Source organism: Vulpes lagopus, chromosome 4 (genome assembly GCF_018345385.1).
Source record: "Vulpes lagopus strain Blue_001 chromosome 4, ASM1834538v1, whole genome shotgun sequence".
Taxonomy (NCBI): domain Eukaryota; kingdom Metazoa; phylum Chordata; class Mammalia; order Carnivora; family Canidae; genus Vulpes; species Vulpes lagopus.
In genome coordinates this window covers 83,525,504-83,546,071 of record NC_054827.1, presented here as the reverse complement: position 1 = coordinate 83,546,071, position 20,568 = coordinate 83,525,504, and the positions used below count along the sequence as shown (strand labels likewise).

General features: G+C 34.7%; 1 protein-coding gene across 2 annotated transcripts in view; it reads right to left on the bottom strand.

Annotated features, from left to right (window-relative positions):
• EDIL3 (EGF like repeats and discoidin domains 3) overlaps positions 1–20,568 on the bottom strand; it is a 393,873-nt gene that overhangs the window by 230,284 nt on the left and 143,021 nt on the right. The window contains exon 3 of one of the 2 annotated variants that reach the window (XM_041753350.1): positions 15,819–15,848. The exons of the other annotated variant lie outside the window; for it this stretch is intronic. Coding sequence (XP_041609284.1) covers positions 15,819–15,848 — 30 coding nt within the window. The remainder of the gene's footprint in view (positions 1–15,818; positions 15,849–20,568) is intronic. 2 annotated transcript variants of the gene reach the window in all.

The following is a 20,568-nucleotide window of genomic DNA, read 5'->3' as shown; positions in this document are numbered from 1 at the left end:
TGAACACTACAGCTATTCTCAATTTTAATCAATCATGGGGTAGAAACATTGGCAGTGCTGTAACACTCAGCAACAGAAAACACATATTTATTGAGTAGCCAGTTCATGGTAAATAAAGTGGAGGAAATTCCATTAAAATGTCTTCCTGACACATTTTTTTTTACAGCAATCTACTAGTATTTTCTGCCCTATCCCTTATGTTACTAAATATGATGATTTCCCAGGAATTGTTTTGACGTTACAGTGAGACATTTGGTTCTTGTTACCTGTAAATAAACAGCTCTAGAAAGAGCTCAGATTTGTTTCTAAGCCCATTCTAATTCGCCTTTTAGCATCACTCTTCTCAAGGGATATTTTCCAGGTATAAAAAATATATTAGCTTACCAACAAGATTTACATGTTAAAATTATCATGAAAATGAAATTTAAAGTAGTAATAGTTTTAAAATTCCTATATTCACTACTGGAAGATTAAGCTTTAGCTCCCAAATTGCTAAAATGAATTTGGACAAAATACTGTTCTCATTTACCACAGTAAATATTTGTTTTCTATTCAAAACAGATCATCCATATTGAGCTGATTTTTTTCTGCCAATAAATGATAAAACTGAAATGGAAATAAGGTAAGGTTTAATTTTGTTTTCTCATTTGGTGTTACTCTAAGCTGACTGGATAAAACAAATGCATTTAGGTTTCTATAAATGCAGTTCTGCTTTTCCTTTTCTTGGTCTTTACAAATTAATGAATTCAGCATTAAAGTTGGAGAATCTATAAAACATCAAGATTTTATAAAATTGTCAAAATATTTAAGAAGAAATTTGTGAATATTACTCTTCTTTAAAATGAAAAGAAGCTACTTTGTAATGTGGTTATAGTGTTGCTTACCTCTGTTTTTTCTCTCTCCAGATGTTCCACAAACATACATAAGTTTAAAATATTACATATTATAGTCACCTAATTTTTTACCTAGAAATTATTTCTTAGAGCATAAACAATTTTCACTGATACTGAGATTAGCTTCACCTTTATTGAATTACATTGGCTGACATTTTGACAGTATCTGCAGGCTTTATGAATGCTATCTATATTGTTTTATTGAGTAAACTAGGATCCATGATTATATTTTTATGACCAATTTTTTAAAGCCAGGAAATGCAAAATATCAGAAGCACAAGAAAAATTCTCTACCAACTCTTGTGAATCTAAACATGATCATTTACTTACAAAATTTGGGTCCAAAAAATGACAAGCTAATTCATTTTACATTTACTTACCACATCTGACTTTAGCTGGTGCAGTAGGTTGAATTGTGTTCCCCCAAAAGATATGTCCACACCCAAGTCCATGGAATCTCTGAATGTTATCTTACTTGAAAAAAGATCCTAATTAAGGATCTTGAGGTGAGATCAGCCTAAAGTACTTGAGTGGGTCTTAAATTCAATGACAAGTATCCTTACAATAGAAAGAATAAGAGAAGCCACAGACTGAAAAGGAAAAAGTAATGCCAATATGGGGGCAGAGATTGGAATGATGTGGCTATAGCCGAGGAAATCAAGAAAAGCTGACAGCCACCATGGACTGGAAGAGGCAAGGGAAGATTCTCCCCTAGAACACTCAGAGGAAGCATGGCCCTGATGACACCTTGATTTCAGACTTTTGAACTTCAGAACTGTGAGAGAATAAATTTGTGTTTCTTTTATAACATCAGGGTTATGGTAATTGTTTTTGGGAACATTGGGAAGCTAATACACCTTCAGATAATCAAAGTGATTAGAGAATGATATATATTAAGAAACAACACTTACATAGTTGTAATTTGCATAAACCCAGTACTTGCATAGGGGTACTATGAGATAGTTTACATATTTTCTGTATTTGAAAAGCATTGTTCATTTGATCGATCACTCTCCTTCTGACTCCCCCCTCTCTGTTTTTCTGTTTTATTATCTCAACAGATAATACTTTTAATGATATTATCTGGTGATCGTGTAACAGGTATCACTCCTGCCTGACTGTTTTCATCATTGTAGGGAATGCAAGGGAAGGATGAGTTAGGGTCAAGAGTAAGTCCCCAGCCTAAGTGGAAAAACAACTCCAATGAAGATCCAGTACATAACAATGGAACTCAAATCCCTTTAAGGATAGAAACTATTACCTCTTCACACTTTGTGAGTGTGAAAGATGAATAGGTTTGGGAGATGTGATAGGGAAAGAGGAGCACGCTGTAGACAGAAAATTGTGAATTAAAGCTTTGAGGTAAGAATGAGCACAGCAGGTATGACTTAGAATAGAGGAGGCTGTTACCTCCTAGGGAGAAGAAACATAGCATGATGGGTCATAAAAATCAGGTACAAGTTTTATGAGTAAAATGAAAGGATGCCTGAAGGGACCAGCTTTTGTTGGCTCTCCCATTTCCAGAATAATAATAAAATTAGTGTGAATCAATAGTTTTATCCCTCAACCTCCTACCACCAACCCAGGTGTCAGGGAGCACAGAGTAATTGGAAGACAGACACAAAAGATATTGAAAATAAAATCACATCTGAAAACTCAAGTTACTTAACAATATGCTAATCTCTCTTTATAGCTCTATGAATTCTTAGCAATCTTGAAAGCTAGACAAATTCCTTGAATATTCAGACGAAGAACTGGCATATCATAGGAACTCAACATGAACTAGAATAGTCAACGGTTTCACATGAACTAGAATAGTCAATGATTTCTTGATGACCTTATAAATAAAACTTAGTGTAAAATAATGTATTTAGATAGGCGAAGGTGCAGAATGTTTAAATTCCAGGGGGAAAAAAAATCCCTGTCTGTTCACTTTTGGTTTCAGAGTGTCTCTGTATCAGACAAGCATCATGATGTCCTCTGTAGAACATCTAAAGACTGGCACAAACCACTGGAAGATTGTACAGTGGGTTTTATTCCTTGTTTTTATTTTTGAGAACTGGATTGTTCATTATTTTCCCAAAGCTTTTGAAACTATCAACATTATTAAAATCGGATAAAAATACTGGATATTGTTAAATTTGATTTAAAAAATACTGGATATTTTCTTGTTTAGATTTATGTCTAGAGAAGCAAAGAATTCAATAGGAATAGATATGGATATTACGTTAAACATATCATTTAAATTGGATAAAAAATACTGGGTATTTCTCATTTAGATTTCTGTGTAGAGAAGCAGAAAATTAGCTGAATAAAAAAGAACGAACCTCTAAATCCTGGTGAATTCTAGCAATTGAAAGTCTGCTTTGGCTAATCATTTTTTAAAGTGTATCCCCAGAATATACTATGCCCAGGTACATTTTATTTTTAAATGTGCTGCTCAAAGACCTAAAAAAAAAAATCTACCATCATGCAACCTTGAAAAAAAAGATTTCTTGAAGGTGAGCTTGAGGAGAAAAGAATCGATAAGGATAGGTCATGACTAAGTTATGATACTCCACAACTGCAGGCCCCTTCTTATTACTCTTCTGGAACTCAAACTCAGGAAGCAATGTGGCCCTACAGGCCCACCCAGACCCTGTGTGCAGAGCCCTCCATTCTGGGCTGCCTCCTTGTCCTGAGCAACCCACTCTCCTGTCCGTGCCCAGCACTGGATTGTGGGTGTTGCCAAATTTGAGGCTTCTTAAAGTAACTGCTGCAGTTTCCATACAGTAATTACTAACAGTGTAGAAATTACTAGCTCTGTTATGACACCATCCTGAAAGAATTACTAAACAAAACATGTCTACTCTAATGCAACAGGCACAGAAAAATAAAGACCAATGCCAAGGGATTTCAGAAATTTCAAAGCATCTTTAAGATTCTTAGCAAATGATTAGTGTTATCCTTTTATTTATTTCTTAAATAAAGATATACATCTATCATCACCTCTCTACATTTTATAAGGAAGAACTATGTATGTTTTGGGGTTGATAGTGCTTTAAAATCAACATAAGATCAGTATGGCTGACTTTAATCATTAATTCAGTCATAAAACAAGCGTTTATTAAGCATCTACTGTATACCAATCATCATTCTAGTAGCTGGAGATTCAGTACTGAATAAAATAAACCAAAAAAATTCCATGCTTCCAGAGTTTATATTCAACCTGGATAGTTAATAAAGAAGCTATATATGTAGAGTGTTCAGACAGTGTTAACATTAAAAAGTAAAGTAGACCAGGTGACCTGACAAAATGAAAAAGGTGTGACCTTTTTAGAGATAAAGAGAAGGCCTTCCTAAGAAGTCTTTCAATCAGGACAGGAAAGATGTGACGGAGTAGTCATACAGACACCTGCGGGAGAAGCCATTAGCTGATGGATCTGTGAGTGTACAGCCCTGCCTATGACAGGAATGTGCCAAGGGTTTGGGCTGGTTTTACAGAAAATGGAAGCACAGGGTGGCAGTCTTAGAAATTGTATACACAAGGGGGTAATGGAGAAGGGTATAAATTATATCCAGTTTCTATCCTGAGCCACCGAGATGGAGTAGACTGTAAGAGCTGCTAAATTGAGGCAGACAATTTTTTTAATGCAAATATTTAATGTAGATGGAGGCAGTCAGGTGGATTTTCATCTCCTATTTTATTCTTTTAAAAAATATCTACAAGGTCCATAAATTACTATAGTAATCAGATCATTATTTAAAAGGATAGGTAAAATTTTGCACACTATTAGGTTCAATTTTAGAATATATGCATAAAATTGAGTAACTTTGTATTGCTTTTACAACTGAAAGAAATATATGTTATTTAAAAGTATTTATAAGTGAATAAAAAAGCAAAGTTTGCTGAAGTAGAATAAGCACAAGTTTTCCTAGGGAAAGTTGAATCTGAATCTTGCATCTGTTACTTGTTAATTATATAACTTTGAGCATATTTCTTCATGCTTTAAAATTCAATGTTCTCTTCTTTAAGTAGGAATATAGATAGATAGATGAGAGCGATAGATATAGATATATAGATATATTTTATCTTTAAGCTGTATTGCTTTATTGTGAAAATTAAATAAAATATTGTACATATAATAAATATTCCACATATTGCCTGACAATCATAATCAAAATAATAATAATAATAATAAGGCAAATAACACTGAGGATAAGGAAAGTAAAAATAACATTTAGATTCCCTATACTTATTACAGAATGGGGATCACGTGGTAAATAATGTATCATCACATTTGATCCCTATAGCAAACCTCTAAAGTGAGCATTATTATTATCCCATTTTACAGATGATGAGAATGAAAGCTATAAAAGGATAATACAGGAAGAAGATGGCTATTTATCTGAAGATAAAAGCATTAAAAGTATAGGTTCAGGATGGCCGGTCCAAGGAGTTTTATCTTGTCCATCATGAATCAGAAAGTTTAATGTCTTCTTTGAACCCACAAATCCCTGGAATATTAAATTAATACTTCTCAGTTCTCTATTTGTATTAAGCTTTGAAATGAAACTAGAGACAGCAAAAAAATGGGCCAGGCCAGACAACTGGAGATGGCCTTACAGATTAATCTAACCAATGTAGGTAGGATTAAAAATTAAAGAAGCTCAAAGTCTACATGTGTACAGATAATGGAGCAACATGCATGTTATTGAACGTTAGAAATTATGCTTATTTGTTTCTCTGAAATAGATTTGTTGAGAATTAAAATATTTTACATTTACATAATTTCTATTTGCTCTCTATGATGATTACACTTTATGTGTCAACTTGGCTAGACTCTGGTGTCCAGTGGTCAATACTAGTCTAGATGTTGCTGTGGAGATATTCTGTAGCTGTCTACAATCAGTTGACTTTAAAAAAGCAGATTAGCCTCCATAATAGCGGTGGGCTTCATCCAATCAGTTAAAGACCTTGAGAGCAAAACCTGAGGTTCCCCTGAGAAAAAAGAACTTTGTCTCAAGACTGTAACATAAAAATCCTACCTGAGTTTCCAACTGACCTGGCTTGCCCTAAAGATTTGGGACTTGCCAGATCCTACAATCATGTGAGTCAATTCCTTAATATAAATCTCTTTAGAGTTTATATCTTATGTATTTATATACATACACACATATATGGTTTGTGTTTTATGTATTCATTTATTTTTAGAGAGGGAGGGAGAGAGAGAGTGAGCAGGAGTGGGGAGTGTTGGGGCAGAGGGAGAGGGAGAGAGAGAATCTTAAGCAGCTCTGATGTGGGGCTTGATCTCAGGACCCTAGGATCATGATCTGAGCCAGAATCAAGAGTCAGATGCTTAACTATCTGAGCCACCCAGATGCCCTTCAGTGGTTCTGCTTCTCTGGGGAATCCTGACTGATACACTTTCCATTTCCATTTGTATACCTTTATGACCATTTTTAAGAAATCTGATGGTTTTTCAGTATTTGAGTTTAACATTAACTTGATTTTCATCTTTGTTTTTTCTCCCAGCATTCTAAAAGTTAACAGCATGAAATCCAAATATTATTAATTGAAATAGTATGAAATTTCTACAGACATTAAATCAAAAATTTAATTACACCTCTGGAGTTATTTTTCAACATCATGATGAAGGTGAGTTTCAAAAAGTTGAATTTTTAAAGCTGCAGCAATATGCATGCAAAGATTAAGCCACATTTTTTTTTCTCCAAGCTTAGAAAGGCTAATAAATTTGAATGGCCATTTTCTAATATTCCAAACAAAATTATTGTTTTGGCTATAAGTTCATGATAAAACATATTTATCTATAATAAGGTAATATCAGCCTGGGTTAAGCTAAGTAATGACAGTATCTAATACTCTTAGGAATTTTCTGGACAATGGAATTTACCATGATTGTCATTTTTTGGAATGTGGGAGAGGAAGATTACAGTCAGCATAAGAACTAGAGCTGAGTAACCTTAGTTTCTGTAGAAACAAGTCATTAAAACAAAAAAGAAAGATCAGTTCAATACACATAGTACATATGCATAGATATGGCAAGCACAAAAATGTTTTTAAGCACATGAAAGAAAAATAAAGTATATACTGAAACTGAGATTTTAAACAGTCATGATAAAAAATGTTTCAGGATCCCTGGGTGGCTCAGTGGTTGAGCGTCTGACTTTTAGTTCAGGGCATGATCCCAGGGTGCCGGGATTGAGTCCCGTGTCAGGCCCCCTGCCGGGAGTATGCTTTTCCTCTGCCTATGTCTCTGCCTCTCTCTCTCTGTGTCTCTCATAAACAAGAAAAAAAAAATCTAAAATGCTGCAAATATTAATATAGACGTCAATATTACAGAGATGTGTATTGAGCTTATTTCTCAACAATCAGATTTCCAGAGTCTCCTAAGAATTTTTATAAAATAATATGAAAAACATACCAACGTGTAAAAGAAGGGACTAAGAAAGTAAAAAATGACAAAGAGGTGTTATAATGGTTATTTCTTATTGGCTTTACTCCTCATTGACCTAATATGTATCTCCCCTTCTCTTCCAAAAGAGTACCCTGATTCTTACTCATGTATATGACCCTTAGCCTCTGATCCTGAGAGAAAGCAGAAATCAACTTCATGCTCTAGGGAAATGGCGTGAAGAGCTGGTTGTTTTAGGGATGGTGGAAAGAATGGATCTAAGCCTGTCCAATTAGAGTGGATCTCAGGACTGTTGCTTTCTTTGTTCTCTCTGGATGTAGATAAAGGTGCACATAGCTGCAGCAGCTTTTGGCATACATATCACCACTACAAGGGAAACCGGTTTGAAAATGAAAATAAATTTTATACCACAGAAGACAGAACAAAAAGATGGGGAAAGAAAAACAAAACACAGATTTTTAGCGATAACACTGAGCTACTCATGATCAATTCTCCAAACCAATAAAATCCCCTAGTATTCAAGCAACATTAAACTGACTTTTCTTTTAAAACTAAAAGCATGTCACAAAGAGGCATGTGGGTAGCTCAGTCAGTTGAGGTCCAACTCTTGATTTCTGTTCAGGTCATGATCTCTGGGTCATGAGATTAAGCTCCATGTCAGGCTCTGCGCTGGGCATGAAGCCTGCTTAGGATTCTCTCTGTGTCTCTGTCCCTTCCCACTACCCTCCTGCTCTCTCTTTCTATAAAATGGAATAAATAAATAAATTAATTAATTAATTAAAGCATGTGACATAATAACTTTTTAGAATGTATGCATTGCTAGATGTTAACATATACTACTGAAGAAATTATATCTTCAAGTTATAGGAGGGATTTTTGTTATTTCACATATTTCTTGGCAAAATTTTAACTTACTTCAAATTTACATTTATACTTTTTTGGGAAAGATGATAGAGAAAGATATGGAGTAGGTAATCTTCCAAATTCCCTAGTGTATCATGATCCTATACTACAGTGAAATTTATCTCAGTAAAAACATGAGAAAATGCTATCTACATAAAACAGATTTTAAATAAAAACTTTTTTTTTCTTACAGCTCAATATCAGTATCACATCTATCAATAAAAAAGTTCTGTTTTATAAAAAAAAAAGTCAGCTCTATTTGGTCTTTTCACTAATGCCTCAGTAAACTGGACAAAGCTAAATCTTTAAAAGCAATGGTTTCTTCCTTATTTTATTGAGAATCTGCAAATAATGACTTCTGGTTTTTACATAAAAATTGTTAATATTTAAGCTTCCTTAGTATATCTTTATGAACAAGAATATACTTGATAAAATAATTAGTAAACTTGCTCCAGGCACTAGAGGGAAAATATATCTATATAGAAAAGGAGAAAATTTGTAACAAATGTAAGGCGAACAAAAACAAGGATATGAAGCTTTATTTCAGACCCCAAGGAAATAAAGTGCTAAGATCAGAATGCTAAAGCAACTCTTATTCATTAGAGAATAATATGGTAAGATATTATTCCTTTTCAAAATGCATGAGTTGTAGAATTATTGAGCAAAGTCAGCCATGCAGAATTAAATTTCATAAAAAAAAAAAGGGAAAGCAATCTAAAAGAAATCTATAGCATAGTTAAGAAAATCACAAAATTCACTATAAACAGAAGGGAAACTTTTGTAGGGCCAAAATTGAATATTTTAAAAGTTAGTGAAAAATATCTAATCACTGTGTGTACTGTGTTTAGCTGCACAGATATGTAACATTTATTTTAAGCCTATATATACAAATACATATATATACACAGACATATATACATATATATATATATATACACACACACATACATGGCTTATCCATATAATCATATATATGGTTTATCTATGAAGTCATAAATATATATTGATATATGTAAAACTATTGCTATAAATCCTTACTAATGTTAGTCAATGTTTTGTTACATGTGTAGATGATTAGTGTTCTTATGTGTACTTCCTCAATGGTCAAACTGATCTTTTGAAAGTTTAAACATATTAAAGGATTTGGAAGGAACCAGTAAAAATAATGATGCTCTGGTGTGCCCAATCACTATTGTCTGCATCTATCATGGGCATCACAGAGGTTACAGTAAATTTATCATAAACTATTGTATCCAGGTGGTAATGTCTATCATCACTACCAAGTGGGATCAAATATTGATAGTCCTGAAATACAGTTTTGCATTTAAGTAAATTATGAAATTTTAACTTTATAAACATGTAAAGAACAGTAGGGCTTTCATAGTTCAGTCTTTTAACATAGCTGATTGCTAAAAAGATTCTGTCTTTACATTCACCTGAAAGTTCCATTTAACTAATGATAATTTTTAGTCATTATTTGTTAGCTCAGTATTAACAGCTACTTTTATTTAAGCGCAAATCCAGTTCCCTTCTTTGATATTAAGAAAAAGTGACAAAGCAATTTTAAAAATCTCTCCTTAGGCAAGTGAAGAAAAATAAAATCAAGCTTTGTTTTTATGATGCTAGGAACAAAACAGTAAGTGGTTTTAATGTTAGCCACTGTCCTAAAGTAGAGTATAAGATCTCCACAAGCCATTTTTTTAGTGATTTTTTTATCCCATTTAATAACATTTTTCATTTCTGGCCCTGTTGCTATAATGATTTAATCAATTTGATCACTAAATGGTATTTCTAGAGAGGTAAAATAATAGCTAATAAGACAAAATAAATTAAGAGGAATGAGGAAATTTATATGAGAATAAGCTTGATTTAATATACCTTATGATTAATAAATTAAATTATATAGATTAGCTCATTTGTAGAAGTCAGTTTTCTAATGCAAATGTCTTAATTTTTTAAAGAACACAGACAAAAGTATTGGTATAATCAGTTTATGAAACCTGTCCCTATTATGAAATTTAAATAAAAGATAAATGAAAATTGGATTTGTGCAACTGAGTGGGAAGGAGCCATGGACTTAACTTTATTAAAGAGTGTTATTTTATGAAATTTAATCTAAATATTATTTATCACCTTTCAAAAGTTGTAAACTGATTTTGTTTCAAAGTTAGAAACTTATCTGTATTTCACATGCCCAGATACACACACACACACACACACACACACACACCATACACACACTAATTACAAATCTTTGTTTTCGAAGGCATGTTTATTATGCCAAAGTCTGATGAATATAGGAGCACAGTTCTGAAACTATAAAGGAATAATTTATGTTACAAGGTCATAAGTAGATTCTGAAAGAGATTTCAAAAGAGAGCTTCCAAAAACTATTTGAGCAACAGCAACATAATTGGATTATACACCTGTATCACCTGTAAAGGTGATCCATTTGAAAGTACAGCATTTGTATGGCCACTCAAAATGTGAATCTCATTAGTTTGTAATTATTGCGATATAACCTAATTGAAGAAATTTTTGAATAGGTCACGGATGTGTTTTTATACTGAATGAAATAAGATGTTTAAATATCTGAGAATAAGATTCAACTAAGATAAATAAAGAGGAGGTCTCAGTAGTTACAGAAACAGGTGTTAGATGAAACTGCCCTAGTAACGCAGATGCTACAAAAACATGTTACTCTAGGCTAATGCAACCTATCAGAAGCTTCAGAACTGAATGATTAACAAGCAGATGCTCTTTATTCAAGAACAGGATATATCCCCGCGAGGAGAGATGCAGATGTGACATATTATGCTTCCTCCTCCACAAAATAACACAAAAGAAGCAGTAAGCACTTGCTTTTCTGCATGGCAATTAAGAAGTTCAAATAAGAGAAATTAGGCATATTTGAATAAAGACAGAATAAACTTAAAATATTGTAAACATTGTAATATGGAAACAGACTGGAAGGGTCAGTTATCTATTTTAATAATAGCAGTCATAATAATTCTAAATAAAAGGTTAATCAAATAGGCTCTATTATAAAGCAAAAAGCCTTTATCATTTTGCAGCATTATAACATGAGTAAAACACTATCTAATATTTCATTAATTTTTTCAGAGTTATACTGTCTTTCTGATTTTTTTTCATACTATATGTTATTCAAGATAGAAACCTAGAATTATTCTTTTCAGAAATAGTTTTGAACAATGAGAATTTGTCACATTGTGGAATTATGATTGATCTAATTCTGTGTACCTGTAGGGTACTTGTTATATGATACCCATACATTGCAAACATTTAATAAATAGCATCATTCAGTAGTAGTATCTATTAGGGACCTGCACTGATAAATCATGTGTAGATTTGCTTAAAACAAAGAATCATTCTTAATTTGTAATTCATACATTAGTAACTAATAATCAGGAGCCTATGACATCCCCATTTATTTTATTAATTCTTCTATTGAATTTTGAGGAGTAGCAGATCTCCTAATGGAAATATTAAAATTATTTAATTTAAAGAAATTAAAGTATGTATTTGAAGGAGTTACTGCCCAATAATGCTGTGAATCTGAAGAAAGTATAACAGTCTGATAGAGATATCATCTGGGAACATATAAATATTTTATTCAGGTAAAATTTGGGGGACAAACAAAAGATTGCATTTCATTAATGATTTATTTATTTATTTTTATTTATTTTTTATTTTTTTTAATTAACTTTTATTGGTGTTCAATTTACCAACATACAGAAAAACACCCAGTGCTCATCCCGTCAAGTGTCCACCTCAGTGCCCGTCACCCATTCCCCTCCAACACCCGCCCTCCTCCCCTTCCACCACCCCTAGTTCGTTTCCCAGAGTTAGGAGTCTTTATGTTCTGTCTCCCTTCCTGATATTTCCCAACATTTCTTTTCCCTTCCTTTATATTCCCTTTCACTATTATTCATATTCCCCAAATGAATGAGAACATACACTGTTTGTCCTTCTCCGATTGACTTACTGCACTCAGCATAATACCCTCCAGTTCCATCCACGTTGAAGCAAATGGTGGGTATTTGTCGTTTCTAATTGCTGAGTAATATTCCATTGTATACATAAACCACATCTTCTTTATCCATTCATCTTTCGATGGACACCGAGGCTCCTTCCACAGTTTGGCTATTGTGGCCATTGCTGATAGAAACATCGGGGTGCAGGTGTCCCGACGTTTCATTGTATCTGAATCTTTGGGGTAAATCCCCAACAGTGCAAAAGACATTAAAGGCATTCAAATTGGCAAAGAAGAAGTCAAACTCTCCCTCTTCGCTGATGACATGATACTCTACATAGAAAACCCAAAAGCCTCCACCCCAAGATTGCTAGAACTCATACAGCAATTTGGTAGTGTGGCAGGATACAAAATCAATGCCCAGAAATCAATGGCATTTCTATACACTAACAATGAGACTGAAGAAAGAGAAATTAAGGAGTCAATCCCATTTACAATTGCACCCAAAAGCATAAGATACCTAGGAATAAACCTAACCAAAGAGGTAAAAGATCTATACCCTAAAAACTATAGAACACTTCTGAAGGAAATTGAGGAAGACACAAAGAGATGGAAAAATATTCCATGCTCATGGATTGGCAGAATTAATATTGTAAAAATGTCAATGTTACCCAGGGCAATTTATACGTTTAATGCAATCCCTATCAAAATACCATGGACTTTCTTCAGAGAGTTAGAACAAATTATTTTAAGATTTGTGTGGAATCAGAAAAGACCCCGAATAGCCAGGGGAATTTTAAAAAAGAAAACCATAGCTGGGGGCATCACAATGCCAGATTTCAGGTTGTACTACAAAGCTGTGGTCATCATTAATGATTTAAACAGGATGGTGAAATCCCAGGAAAGAAAGAAAAAATAAAGGACCATACATGAGTCTGAGCTTAGAAAAAATTATTCGAGATAAATTCTGTTAATGGAAGAAGATAAAAGTAGAAACAGAGAATTATTAACCATATATGAAATAAATATATTCTGCATAATAGTTTTAAATGAAACATATATTTTTATAAATATTACTGGAAAAGACACATAAAAATATAATAAATATTCATTTAAGAAAAATGCTGAAAAAACTGGTGGCAAAACTTACCAAACAGTACTAAAATATTCAGTCCACTTTCCACAACTATTCATATTCCTTATTAAACCAAATTTTTACAAATCTCATTATAAATATTTTGTCAAAAGTGTTTTTTTTTTTTATTTTTTTTTAATTTTTATTTTTTTATTTATGATAGTCACAGAGAGATAGAGAGAGAGGCAGAGACATAGGCAGAGGGAGAAGCAGGCTCCATGCACCGGGAGCCCGATGTGGGATTCGATCCTGGGTCTCCAGGATCGCGCCCTGGGCCAAAGGCAGGCGCCAAACCGCTGCGCCACCCAGGGATCCCTGTCAAAAGTTTTAATACAACTACACAATAATACTTTTTATTATACACTTTAAGAAATTAAAGAGAAAATATTTAGCTCCTACTGGCAGTTTTTATATAGAAGGAGTGCCTCCTTTCCTAAACGACAAATTATCTCAATATAAATCTGTACATGAAATTAAAGTATTTCTTAAGAATACATTTGTTCAAGAAATATTAAATAAATTATTAATGAAAAAGAATACATTTGTTCTATTCTAAAAATCTATGCTAAAATCACAACAAAAACAACTGGTCGCGTCCAAATACAAAAATACTTTTAAACCATAATTTAACTTTATGATGTTCAGATCACTCTAGAGTAAAATAAATATTTAGAGTAAAAGTATTTAGTTGCATTTACCGAAAGATTTTCTTAGGCAGATAAATTATTAAAACAATTTTAAAATAGTAAAATCACACCAAGAAATAGTTATATTATACTTAAATATTATTTATACTAGGTTGAAATTAATCCTCACTGTGAAAAAACAATAATATTTTTGCAATGACACCAAAATTGTTCGGCAGGCAACGAAGCAAGGTGTGAGGTATAAGATGGAAAAGGAATGAGCCTGGTCTAGAAGAACATCTTGCTCATGAGGGCTGATACAAAGAGAAAAGTTAAATAAGGTTGAGAAATATAGAATCTTTGGGCAACCCTGTGAACACTATTGCCTCAAATAAGGGGAAAAAGAAGTCAGGAACTAGGCTGAGGAATCATATTAAGAAAGGAGTCATATCACCAGATGAGTTTGCTATAGAGTCATGCGATTAGGTTGCTCCTAAAAATAGGCTATACAATACTGACTAGACATGGAGATAATGATAGGGAGCTTTTATCATCCAAATCAGACCACAAATTAATGATATTATAAAAATGAAATAATTGAGAGTTTATCTTATTCTGTGATTCCATCATTAAAGGAATTAAAATAAGCATCATGTAATAAGGCATCCTTGGGGTTTATGAAAGATATTTCTTTTTTTTTCCATTGAATTTTTTTCCATTGAATTTTTTATCTTTTGGATTTACTCTTACAGGTAAAAATCCCCACTTTTGGAGGAAGGTTGAAATCAGGAAGTCTCTCACCAGTTGAAATAAGTTAGGTCTACAAATTGAAGTAAGACTACTCCGTATCAAAGTTCCAGTAACTGGGCTAGATTTCCGCCTCCTTCCTATAAAATCAGGCTGCCTTTTGTCCACTGGTTTCAGTAACCATTTCCTGTTTTTGTCTCTCAGATCTAACGTCTTTCCTCAATTACTTGTCTAAGAAGGAATCTAGTGCTAAGGTCTCCTTTTTCTTTACATCCCAGCCTCTGACCCCCCTACATCTCAGGACTTGACTCCTTTTTCCTGATGTCACTGGTCTGCTTGGGCCTTTTATTTATTGCTAATCACAACAGCTGTGCTGGCTACTTTATCCTTATAAATGTGTCTGGTCTTTAGGCTCCTGGCATTTCTCTTTGATCCATCCCATTACCCTAGAACCCTGTTGAAAATACAGTGCCTTCTCTACCACTAGCATTCTTCATAGTATTTAGTTCAAACCTGAGCCTGTGCTTTGTGAATGCTGGTTAGCTGGATGAGAAGTAGAGTTATGATGCCAGCCAGGTTTCAGTATCACTAAGTCATAATGGTAAAAATTTGTTTTAAATAAAGTGAGTGTTTAAGACAAGAGTATGATTTTTATTCTTAAACTTAAATGAATAGTATGTTCAGTGTCAGTTATGTATTTGACAACGCAATATTCTATCATAGAAGATCATTTTATCATTTTCATCTTGCTCATTTTAGTATTTTTCTGCATATTATCATTTTTGTTTTTCCTCCTTATTTCATTATTTTTGGCATTTTTCCTAATGTTTTCATTTTCTCATTTCCTTATTATTTAATGTTGTGATATTTAATATTATGTTTTCCTCTGCAGGGTTCAGTATCAATTCTTTTCTCTTTTTATTTAAAACTTATAACCAACAGCATTTAATCTGGGACAGCATAATGGGTCCAAGAAATAAAAAAGTAAATAAAACTGCCAGTTTTCTGATTGAAACCTGAAAAAATACACTTCAAAGTATGAAGGGTCCATTATTGAGCACATTAAATTAAATAGATATAATCTTAGCAACATAAGAACTTTACCTGCTGAAGTTGGCTCTTCTTCATCTGATGCTATGGTAAGAGGAAAAGAGGTGAAATGGGGACAAGGAGAGGGTACGGGTGGATGGGGTGGGAAAGAGAGAGAGAAAGAGAAATTGAATATAAATATATTTTGCGTTTTCAAACAATGACTATAAGCTCCTGACTTGTAATTTTGTGAATACATTAGCAATCTGTCATTAGATAATTAGATAATGACAAATTAATGGGTATTTACATTTAATTAACATTTATAAATTTTTATACTCTAAAATACATATTTATTAGAAAAGACCATTCCATTGTCTGGATCTGATTTTCTCTTCCTTTTTGCAAACAAGATTAAGTTTATTTAGTTTGAGTGTAAATTATTATGAATTATACTGTTTAAAAATATAAATGGTATATAACATATGAATACCCCACCATCACCACTTTGTGGGAATTTTCTATTAGCAAAGAGAAATCAAAAGAGATTGTTAATAGTAAAAATGTTGTTTCATGAAGTAGAAGTTATAAATCAGATCGGTGTTACACACAAGCACAGTCAACTTGCATGTACCACACACTTTAAGATTCAGAAGTGGGGATTCTGTGGTGAGGCGACAGGAACCTACCTATTGAAGGCTGACCCCATGTGGTTTTGACACACATGGTCTGCAACCCACAAATGATAACAGATATTCTAAAAGGAGAGGACACAATATGAAAATACAACTTAATGCTAAAGCAGTGGTTCATAATCATGAATTTATATTAGAATGCCAAACTCTGCCCCCTTCCCAAACCAATTAGTCAGAATCCCTCTCAAGGGTACTAACTTGTAGTTAGGATTGAGGCATTACTAGCTGATACCAATATAAGGTAACATTAACTATAATTCAAAGTGTGAATCATTCTGATTTCTGCTTTTAGAGAGGGATTTAAAAAAATTTGGGGAGGGGTGCAGAGGGAGAGAGAGAATCTTAAACAGATTCCACACCCAGTGCAGAGACTAACTTGGGGCTCAATCTTACAACCCCAAGAAAATGACCTGAGCTGAAATTAAGAGTTGGATGCTTAACTGACTGAGCCATCCAGGCACCCCAAGACATGACTAAATAACATCAACATAAGGTAACATGAATTACAATTCAAAGTGGGAATCCATCTGATTCCTGCTTTAAAAGGGAATAGTTTTTAAGGGCAGTCAGACTCCAAGGGTAATAATCTGCTCTGTGTATATGGAGGATTGAGCACAGTGGTAATGAGTGAAGAGTTTATCTGAAGTTGCTTCACAATTTTGCCTAGAATCCACTTTTCACCATTACACCAGTACACACTCTGTGAGGAGGTATTTCTGCGCTGTGCACAAGTAGAGCTTACCCCAAATATTACCATTGAGTTATATGACCCCAGCCAATACTATTTCATCTGATTCATGAACTTTTTTTTTAATTTTTATTTATTTATGATAGTCACAGAGAGATAGAAAGAGGCAGAGACATAGGCAGAGGGAGAAGCAGGCTCCATGCACCGAGAGCCCGATGTGGGATTCAAAGGCAGGAGCCAAACTGCTGCGCCACCCAGGGATCCACGATTCATGAAGTTTTAAAATAAAAATTTACTCAGCTGAATCGCTTGTAAAAGAGCTTTGTTCCCAGGTGATTTGTTAACCAAGGTATCACTGTGTAACCAGGGGGTAGTCTCTGATCTTTCCCATTAAGGTTACATGTGCACAGAGCACAACTTAGACTAACTTACTTGGTGTCCTGACAGTATTTCCCTCTCACATTGTTTGGCTTGTCTCTTTGGCACATAAAGGAATGGAGAGAGCAAACACAGTTGGCATGCATGGTGTGGAGAACATAAATATTTAAAAAGCCATTTACTGCTTTATTATGTCCAAAATATATCATAACATGTTTGAAGAGGAAAACTGTCAGTAGCTTCCAGGAATTCCCTTTTAGGAAAATACCATAAAGCCTTGAAGTACTCACTTAGATGGTCATTGTTAGTAAAAGTCCGGAGATTGAAAGTGTGAAAAAAAGCCCCAACCACTTTATGTGTGTGAACTCAATTTGTAAAGCTATAATGAGATGAAAATTACTCATATTTGATAGATACAGAGGATCAGAGAGACTGAGCAATTTGTCTAAGGTCAATTTGAATTTGAGCTCGTGTCAATGTGACTTTCAAACCAAACACTTTCTACTATGCCTACTGTCTCCCAAAGTGTTGATTCAGTATACACTATAAGAGAAAGAGAAAAAGGGAAAAGGGCCATAGAATGAGGACTGGCTAGATCTCTAATAGTGTTCCTTGGACAAGCATCAGGGAGAAAAAAGAACCCTGGCTGTAGGGACCAGAAAGCTCCTTTAGGTCCCTTACAGTCTACAGATAGACACAGGCAGGTGGAATTTGGAGTACACAGTTAAAATATCCTAAACATGAGATGCCTAAGGAAGTAAGATTAGAAATGCTAAGATTTTTATCCCTCCATTGTATATGGATAGGCAAGAAATGTTAGCAAAGAACTAGCCAGCACAGAAGCAAAGACAATTCCAAATTTATAGAGGTCTTAGCAATTAGAATGTCTTTTTTTTAAGATTTTATTTATTCATGACAGGCACAGAAAAAGAGAGAGGCAGAGACACAGGCAGAGGGAGAAGCAGCCTCCATGCAGGGAGCCCGACGCAGGACTCGATCCCGGGTCTCCAGGATCACCCCTGGGCGGAAGGCGGCGCTAAAACGCTGGGCCACTGGGGCTGCCTGCAATTAGAATGTCTTAAAACCAAAGCCTGTGGGGTAAGCAGTGCACAAACCTACACTTAAGCCTGTAATATCTAAAAACATCTTTGTAGCAAAGGCACATACATAAGGGTATTACTATTAATTCACTGTTGCAGTTACCTCTGGCGAAGATGGCCTTGTAGGTTGCTAGCTACATTACCAAACAGAGCATAATGAACTATTAATGGGCAGCTAGAGCCCCAAAGGTACAAATAAGCCTCAAAGTAGACATTAGTGGCCTATTTCGTGATATTTAAGTGAAATGATTACCACAGAAGATAATGCCATGCTACCCAAATGATTTTTCACTTTTCCTATTTGCTTCTCAGAATTCATGAAATCGGCAAATCAAAAAATAAGTCTTTGTCACAGGCAAGTTCCTTTAATCCTGGAAATTAAAAATACATGTACTGGGGCCCCTGGGTGGCTCAGTCAGTTAAGGGTCTGAATCTTGACTTCAGCTCAGGTCATGATCTCAGGGTCAAGAGATGGAGCCCCACATCAGGCTCCACGCTCAGCACAGAGTCAGCTTGAGATTTTGTCTCCCTCTTCCTCTCCCTCTGCTCCACGCCCCCCACCCTCACTTATGTGCTTTCTCTCTCGAAAATAAAATCTTTACAAACCCCACCCCCCCACCATGAAACACATGCACCAACCAAAACAAAACTGAACAAATAACTGTATTGCTCAGCCTGGTCACAATGCGGAGGATGTACTGAAACAATGGTGACAATAGATAGTCAATGTATATATCTGATATAGAGAACTTAGCTGTGTGGTCCTCTTATTGCTCATAACAGAATTACCCTGGATGTTCATTAAAATGCCCCAGATCTACTAAATTTGAGTGTGTGTGGTAGTTCAGATTTCTGAATTTTTAAAAAAGTGCAACACGTGACAGTTACTAAGTCTAAATGTTGAGAATGATGGCTATACTTATCAAGACTTGTTGTAGTAGGAAACAGCCAAGGATGCAGCTGTTGGGACTGCAGTAGTAAATTATCAGCCTTATAGGAAACCTTCACAGTGTGTACTGTGGTTGCTTCACCAGCTCTCAAAGCTCTTTATCTTGTATTGAATCTTGAGGTTTATTTGCATATCTACTTCAAAACTTGGGGGAAAATGACTTCTCCTTTGGATTTAGAAGGGAAGTTTATATCTCAGAACCAAATAAATCCTTTCCATTTTCCTGGCCTCCATTATTCATCTAGGTAAGCATATGACCCATTTGGGGACAGCGATGTGTGCAATCAAGTCTGTGTGTGCCTGGATGACATTCCACCACAACTACAACATTGTGGGCATTGCATTCCGAGGGCAGCTGGGCTTTCAGCACGTAATTTTTCCACAGAGCTCATGACCACATTTTGATACAATAAACCTGCCCTGATTTTGAAACTGGTCACTGTTTATTCAGGATGGTCTAGCAGTGTACATGTTCGTGAACTGGGTTAGTAGGTGGCAGGAGGAGGAAACTTGCGGACTTCCCTTCCTTCTTTTCTCCCCACTTCCCTCACTTTCTCTTTTGTTCCACAGGATCAACTGTCAAGAACAATAACTACCCAAACCCAAAGGGCTGTGTATTACTCTGATACACATATGATATTAAGACACACATACTTCTTCACTGGACAGGCTTTAGTTTAATATGGTATCAACAATTCTTGTCTCCTCTCTTTGTCTTATCTTTGGGTATTTTAAATAAACACCGAGGGACACCTCGGTGGTTCAGTCAGTTAAGTGTCTACCTTCAGCTCAGGTCATGATCCTAGGGTCCTGGGATTGAGCCCCACATTGGGGTCCCTATTCAGCAGCATGTCTGCTTCTCCCTCTCCCTCTCTGATTTCTCTTGCCCTCATTCTCTCTCAAATAAATAAACAAAATCTTTAAAAACACAAAAAACTCAAAAACCATCCAATTGTATACCCAGTGTGGCTCACCATCAAATAGGAATAGTTCATTATGAAAGATGTAAAATACA